This window comes from Chiloscyllium plagiosum, unplaced genomic scaffold (genome assembly GCF_004010195.1).
Source record: "Chiloscyllium plagiosum isolate BGI_BamShark_2017 unplaced genomic scaffold, ASM401019v2 scaf_7473, whole genome shotgun sequence".
In the NCBI taxonomy this organism is placed as follows: domain Eukaryota; kingdom Metazoa; phylum Chordata; class Chondrichthyes; order Orectolobiformes; family Hemiscylliidae; genus Chiloscyllium; species Chiloscyllium plagiosum.
This window is the reverse complement of record NW_025215094.1, coordinates 26,231-34,196: the sequence shown is the minus strand read 5'-3', so window position 1 is coordinate 34,196 and position 7,966 is coordinate 26,231. Positions and strand designations below refer to the sequence as shown.

At 38.3% G+C, this 7,966-nt stretch overlaps 1 protein-coding gene across 1 annotated transcript; it reads right to left on the bottom strand.

Annotated features, from left to right (window-relative positions):
* Positions 1-342: 342 nt before the first annotated feature.
* Positions 343-7,034, bottom strand: LOC122548156. The gene is made up of 3 exons (XM_043686710.1): positions 6,478-7,034; positions 3,061-3,173; positions 343-2,565 (listed from the first exon to the last, which is right to left on the bottom strand). Exons 1-3 carry the CDS (start codon positions 6,584-6,586, stop codon positions 2,149-2,151), a joined length of 639 nt encoding a protein of 212 aa, XP_043542645.1. The 5' UTR covers positions 6,587-7,034; the 3' UTR covers positions 343-2,148.
* Between the last annotated feature and the right edge of the window lie 932 nt (positions 7,035-7,966).

Genomic DNA, 7,966 nt, shown 5'->3' with positions numbered 1-7,966 from the left:
TGAGCCTCAGGAAACAGCTGTTAAATTTGGAAGAGAATGCCGATGAATGGAATTACTCTAGGGTAAACAAATAAGGACCTGCTGTTCACAAAAGGTCAGTGATCCTGGAATGTTAAATATTTTTCCCCCTCACAGGTACAGTCACAGCTGCTGTTTATTTCCAGCATGTTCTGCGTTTCTTTAAATTTTAAGTTTCCAGCCTTTGCAATACTTTATTTGTTTTGTTTAGGAGAACATTGACTCTCTTCCTTGAGAAAGGTCTTTTAATGTCTTGCTAACAAGCCAGAGAAGGCCTAATTTAATGGAATGTCAAGCTTTCCTGGGAACTAATGAGTCATTGCATTTTGAAATTTTATTTTATTAAACTGACCAGAACAGGTTGCTAATTGGCTATCATCCATTGTTTGCTAATATTCCAAGACAAACTTACATTCCAATGGCTCATCTAAAACCTGCCTCTAATAGTACAATGATCCTTCAGTACTATATTCAGTTTAGATTTTTAAAGGAGAGTCGAGTACAAACTCTGACTCTGAAGTAAGATCATGACCACCAAGCCAAGTGCAGCATTGTTAACTGTACAGCATTGTTAACTCAAAAACATTCCTTGTAAAATTGTATTTCACAATCACATAACCGAGCATTCAATTATTTTGGCCTTCTGTGAATGAGCAGTCTTTAATATACAAATGTCATTCTGACTGTTTCAGTTATCATTGTTGCATACCAGAATTATTACAGTGCCAAAGGAAGGTGTTCTGCTAGTGTCTACTGCAGCTCTCAGAATGAGAGTTTCATTTAATGCCTTCTTCAGACCTCTCCCAATAAGCAAGCGCTTGTTTTTTTAATAATATTCTAATTCCCTTTTGAATGCATTGATTGAACCGATCTGTATTGTACTCTCAGAAAAGGCCATTCTAGATCCTTACCATTCAACTGAGTGAAAAAGCTCTTCTTCCCAATATCACCTCTGGTTCCTGAGCCAATTATTTTAACACCGTCCCCTTTTGTTCTTGATCCCTTTGAGTGGGGCGATCCCCATCTACTTCCTAGACCCCTCGATTTTGAACACCATCACCAGATGTCCTCTCAGTTGTCGGATCTCCCCTCAGCCTTCTCCTTCCAGGGAACACAGTCTCAACCTCTTCAATTTGAATTCATAACTGAGGTCCCTCATCCCTGAAAGTATTCCTCTCCAATGCCTTCATATTCCTCCAGAAATTTGGCACTCAGAACTAGATATAATACTCTAGGCTAAATTAATATCTTACACAAAAACAAATCTGGAATTAAGAGTCGATTGATGACCATGAAACCATTGTCAATTGTCGGAAAAACCCATCTGGTTCACTAATGTCATTTAGGGAAGGAAATCTGCCATCCTTACCTGGTCTGGCCTACGTGTGACACCAGAGCCACAGCAATGTGGTTGACTCTCAACTGCCCTCTGAAATAGCCTAACAAGTCACTCAGTTGAATCAGCGATTAAAGGAGGCAGTTCACTATCACCTTCTGAAGGGCAAGTAGGGATGGACTATCAAAGCTGACCAGTCAACGATGCCCAAGTCACAGAAATGAATAAACAAAAGTTCAAAATTATCTGTTTGCTCTTGTATTATATGCACCTATTAACAAACCTTACGATACGGTACATTTATTGCCCTGAACTGTCACCATTAATTTTGCAAATATACATGCAATTCTGCTCCTGCACCTCCTTTAGGAATTTGACCCTTTGTTTTATATTATCTCTCCATGTTCTTCCTACCAAATGCATCGCCTCATATTTTTCAATATTGAAATATTTGCACACACTTTCAAGTTCGCAATGTTCTTTTGACATTTTACACTGTTCTCTTCATGGTTGAAGAATGTTTCCAAGTCTTGTATCCTCAGCAATTTTTGAATTGTACCCCCAACCCAAGGTCTCGGTCATCACTGACTCAGAATAGCATTGTTTAAAATATTTGTCATAGATAATTTTAAACAATTAGACTGCAACTGTTGTGGACCAATCTCACATTTGCTTTGCAAGAAAACTGATGTCCACCATGTTCACAAGAAAAATGTTTAGTATTATAAAGTGGCAATACACCAGTGCTTTATTCCATCACAATGGAGGATAGTTTGGTGAATCTGTGCAATTATTTAAAGTGCAAACAGTACTTGAGGTTTGTCATAACCCCAATTATCTGCACAGATTTGTGTCACCGGCTCAGAATTAGTCTTACACGAATCATATGTTTTCTCCAGAATGCTGTCTTCTACTTCAATGTTGTCCTGACTAGGACATCTTTGGTCTATGCCATTGATATCAATTTTAGCTGCATATGGATCATCCAAGTCAGTATTTACTGGTTCACCATCATTCACTTCGGTATTAACTCGGTCAACATCAAAGATGTCTGAAGATTTGGTCATTTCCTCTTGTGTCTCATCACATTGGTCAACTTCACGAACAATAGGCGCCTTCTCCAATCCTTTCACCTCACTTAAGTTGCTTTCATCAGATTCCATGTTTACATCCATGTATGCTTTACCCCTTTCACCCATAATGCGATGAACCTAGAAATTAGATTATAATCTTAGTTATATTTAAATGAGATGGGTAACAAATGTCAAATGCATCTCCTCCATTCAAATGTACTTCTATTTGTTTGAGTAAAAATGCTCTGTGGATTGGATTCACACTTGTCTAATCCATTGCCATCTTGCTGCATTCTAAAGCTTAGTTCCTCATTAATCAAATTCAGCCAACGTTAAAATTCTGTACACGTTTATTAACCTTGATCTCTTCATATACTGAAATGACTGTGATATAATTGCTTTCCCAATACATCAGCAATTTGCTTGCTCTGAAGTTGTTCGTCCTAGCATAATTTTAGTAGACACAGTACACATATATCTAAACATTGACACAATAGCATAGCACAATTTTTAAATAAATCTGAATCAGCAAATTCACAATGTGTAATTTTCTGTTCCTGTCATCTTAGCTCGTTACACTTAAACACATATAAAATAGCCCTTTCCACCAGCAGAAAAAAATTGCGAACTTACCAAAACTTTGGGCAATACTTGCTTCTTCTTAACAAAATGACAGATGAACAGTGTTGCAATTAGCGAGAAGGCAATACCGAGAACAATTACTAATGTCATTATAAATGGAAGGACTAAAAAGACAAAAAAAGAAAAAAAAAGTCATCAACTGAACAACCAAAGAGTAAATATATTACAAGCACGTTTTTGTGAAATTTACATATTTGAGGATAAACAGCCTTATGTAACAAGAAAACTAAATATTCTAATTTATTATAGGAACCTGCCATATCAAGATTAGCTAGAAGGACGCAAGGCATACATTTTATTAATTTTCTGATCCTTATCCAGAATATGCACAGCAATGCATCAGTTTGCCCCTGCCTCCCCGCCACCATATTCCAGGATAGCTTGCCTTCAAAGTTTTTTTAGTTCCAGAAAAGAACAAACAAACTGGAACAACATCAGACAAAACACAAGAGAAAATAAGATTGGAAGATAGCCAGAAATGAAATGCTGGAGTACTGTGCACAATATTAGTCACCTTATTTAAAGAAAGATTTAAATACACTGGAAGCAGTCTAGAGAAGGTAATACTGAAATAGACAGGTTGAACTTATGAAGAAAGTTGGATAGGCTAGTCTTATGTCTACTGGGGTTTGGAAGAGTAAGGTTTGACTTGACTAAAATATACAACATCCTGAGAGGTCTAGATGTAGTCGCAGAGTCGTACTGCACAGAAACAGACCCTTCAGTCCAATCCCTCCATGCCAACCAGACATCACTATCTGTCCTAGGTCCCATTTGCCAGCATCTGGCCCATCCCCTTCTAAACTATTCATATACTCATCCAGATGCCCTTTAAATGTTGTAATTGTACCCATTTCCACCACTTCCTCCAGCAGCTCATTCCAAACACACACCATCCTCAGTGTGAAAATATTACCCCACAGGTGCTTTTTAAAACTTTCCCCTGTCACCTTAAACTTATGCCCTCTAGCTTTGGACTCCCACACTCTGCAACAAAACTAAAACCTTGGCTATTCACCCTATCCCTCATGATTTTATAGACCTCTATAAAGGTCAGCCCTCAGCCTCTGATGCTCCAGTGAAAACAGCCCCAGACTATTCAGCCTCTCCCTACAGCTGAAACTCTCCAGTGCCAGTAGTATGCTTGTTAATCTTTACTGCACCTTCTCAAATTTAACAACATCTTTCTTTATAGCAGGGAGGCCAGAATTGTACACAGTATTCTAAAAGTACGTGGTAAATATCGAGAGGTTGTTTTCCCTTACGGGGGGATCTTGAACTGGGGGATCACTGTTTAAAAATCATGGATTGCCCATTGAAAATAGAGAAAGGTGAATTTTCTCCCCCTGTCAAAGTATCGAGATCTTTGGAACACTCTTCCTGAAAAAGGAAGCAGATTCCGTGAATATTTTAAGGCAGAGGTAGAAGAATTATTGTTAAGCAAATGGTTGAAGTGTAATCTGGGGTAGATGGGAATGCAGATTTGAAGCTACAACTGGCACCTTATTCAATGATAGAGCAGGCTCAAGCAGGGGCTTAATTACCCACTCCTAGTTTTTAATGTTGTAAAGAATGAGCAACGATAGAAAGAAGAAAAGAAAAGAAACACCAGGCATAATAAAAATGCAAGCAAAGAATAAATGTAGCTGGACTAAAGAAAAAATGTGTAACGAATAAGTGATGACATATTGGAGCCGGAAGGAAATTCAAATCAAATTAAGACTTATGCACCAGAAGGTGAAAACTTTGACAGATAGGAAGACAATGAAACAAAAGATAGTGGGGGCATGAAAGGCAAAGATGATAAAATATTTCGTGAACGAGGTGTTGTAGCAAAAAGATGGACAGAACATTGAAGTATAATGATCCAACTCGAAGGAATCCTCAAGATATAGACAAATGATGGGTGAAACATTAAGGTATCAGAGGTGAAGAATGTTTCAAAACTGATGAATACAGAGAAAGCTCCAGACACAGATGGAAGGACAGCAGAACACCTGAAGGCCTTTGGAGAAATGCAATTCAAAGTGATAAACAGAAATATATGATCAACTAAATTACTAAGAATACAAAGTGCAATCATTTTAGAACTAAGCTTAATGAGTCATCTCATTAAAGGGATCTCTGGATCATAAAAAAAAACCACCACACTGGAAGCAGAAATTAAAGGAAATGCCTGGATTTAGACTTGGACCTCGAAACAAGAAAAGGAATATTTAATCAAAAAACAAGCTTCAAAAAAGTATCTCGAAGCAAACAAAAACATTTCTACATGCTTCACTATGAAAAAAGCCTTTAATTGTGTTAAGTTAATAAACAAATAGATAGATTTTCTGAAATGTAATGGTAACAACAAAGGAATTTTGTTGCTGAGATTATCCTTATGGGACCATAAGGCAAGCGTCAAGCTCAAAGGAGGACAATTAGAGATGCTTCGAGTGAAGAGTAAAGTACAGTCTGTGTACGGTCATCAAAATTACTCAATCTGTACACATCAAAGAACTGGACATACATCAAGGCGATAAAACAGGGGCATGAACGACAGTGCTACATGCAGAATTAGAAACATTGGAGATCAAGTAATATTGAGAAGTTCACAGTATGAATGGAGTATAGAAAAAACAGAAAAAAAAGATAGTTAGAAAAAATACATTAGAAAATGCTAGAGTGAAAATTGGAAACCTATACTAATGGATATGTTTATATATTTAGGACAAATGATAACAAAAATAATTCAGGAGGATAGAAGTAGCCAGGTTAATTTCATGAAGATGAAGGATGCGTTAACTGCAAGAACATTGTACCAAGGACAAAACTCATCAGATACATTGTAACCATTTTCTTGTGGACCTCAGGTGCCTGTTCAACAAATAAAGATCCATGGAAGAAAACAGGCCTTTGAAAGATGGATACTAAAACTTATCATCTGTATGTGATCTTTCACAGCATCAGACAAATGAAAAGGCATTTGAAATGGCAAGAGCAAAAATGAGACTTAAAATAAAAAGCAAATCCAGAAACTGTGTCAGTACTTCAGCCATATCATATTATCAGAGCTGTGAAGCTACAGAAATTTCTTCTAGAGAGCAGCTGAATGAGGGGTTGATCTCGGTTTAGCTCGATTACTGATGTTAGAGAGTTTACAGACAAGCTATGGAGAATATGTGCGGATAGCACAAGGTAGATGAGCGTGACATAGCATGATAGCAGCGCTCCTGCTCGGAGTGCCTAGAAGTATCAGCAGCACCAACAACATTGTTAACTTTACTAGACACAATGTGGAGAGGAATTTCTTTCTTGTCTGGGGCACTTCAGCAGGTACAGTTTAGGCAACAAGACTAATCTGGGCAGGAAATAAATACAAGCTTTGACCAGACAGCGGACCAAGCACATAGCTCAATAGCTTACTTCGGTGCTCCTCAACCTTCTGGTCGTCCTCATTGTCTGGGTATTCATCATCATCATAGTATTCGTAAGTGTTAGTCGTCAAGTTGTAATCTTCATATATTTCTTCCATAGGGCAACTTTGCTCTTCGTTCCGAGTGGTGTAGGTCTCATTCGTTAGGGTTGGTGACCAAGGCAAATGCACTGAATCTGTCAAAATATTGCATGCTATTCATAAATGATGTTTGTCTTCACATGGCTGGACTTTAGGAAGCAGTCAAGGACTGTCCATGAAAAATTCCTTCTTTGCCAACATGATTTTTTAAAACGTGTTGTTGCCCAGTGAAGCTGTTGCAGGTTTCCCTTCCCAACTTCCAAAAGGATTCCCAACTTCAAGGAGAACTGATCTTCACCATGAGCTAAATAGTCACCTCCCTTGATTACAGATGTTCAGAAAAATTAGAGCTGATTTTTAGCTTCTGGTTAAGATGGTTTAGGACCAAGCTTTCTTGAAAAGTTAAATACCAAAGACATTAGGTTTTCTTTTCCAAGTTTCCTTGCATAATAACTCCACATAAAGAACTTGGACAAACCTGCAGAGGACACTGGGGAGAAATGGGGTAGACACTGGTATAACTTGTACCAATGTTCAATCATAATGTGAATACAATGGCTACCACTTCCTGCAGTGTTGCCACCACATGGATCTTCACTGTTTTTAGGTAACCCCCTGAGGGTTTTTGAAAGTAAAGTGCCCAACTTAACCAGGCAACGACAGCTCATTCATCAGTCTGTTAAGTAATATTTATGAAAAAAAAAACTCAGTAAAGCAGTACTGTGTGCACTCAGGCTAGTGTTTCTACTTCTACTGTGTTGCTTCTAACTCAACAGCACTTAATGGACCTCTACCACAATCGCTGACCTCCATTTCTTCTCTGGGGATGGACAGAATGGCTGCTGCTAAGGAATGGGTCACCTGGTGCACTAACTCTGGAGGCACGTTGAGCCCAGACACCTTGCTACAAATTTTAAAATGAGGCTCAATGCTCAAATTTGAGAATTATTTCAACCAACTCTGTTGTAGGCATGTGTGCCCATTTTACATGGAGTTCAAGACACTGTCCAATTACTGCCCCTCGTGTAGGCAGAGGAAATGTTTAGTATTTTCATTTAACATAGGAGAGCCTTGGCTTTATGTTTAAAATAAAAACTACAGAAGGAAAGTATGATAAATCTTTATGGAGAAAAAAGCTAGTTAGATGTAGCAGGAGTACTGCAACCGACTCTGGTCACTATTCTTTGGAAAGCATGTCAAGGCCTTATAAAGGTTGCAAAGGACATTTACGAGAATGGTACATGGTGAGTTTACAGAAAATGTGTTCTTTTTAGAGCACAGAAGGTTAAGGAGAGTTTTGACAGAAGTGAACCCAAATGAGGAGGGCAGAAGTCAGGAGTGTGATGTCTGCATGGGTGTAGCTCCCACAACACTCTAGAAGCTTGATCCCATCTACGA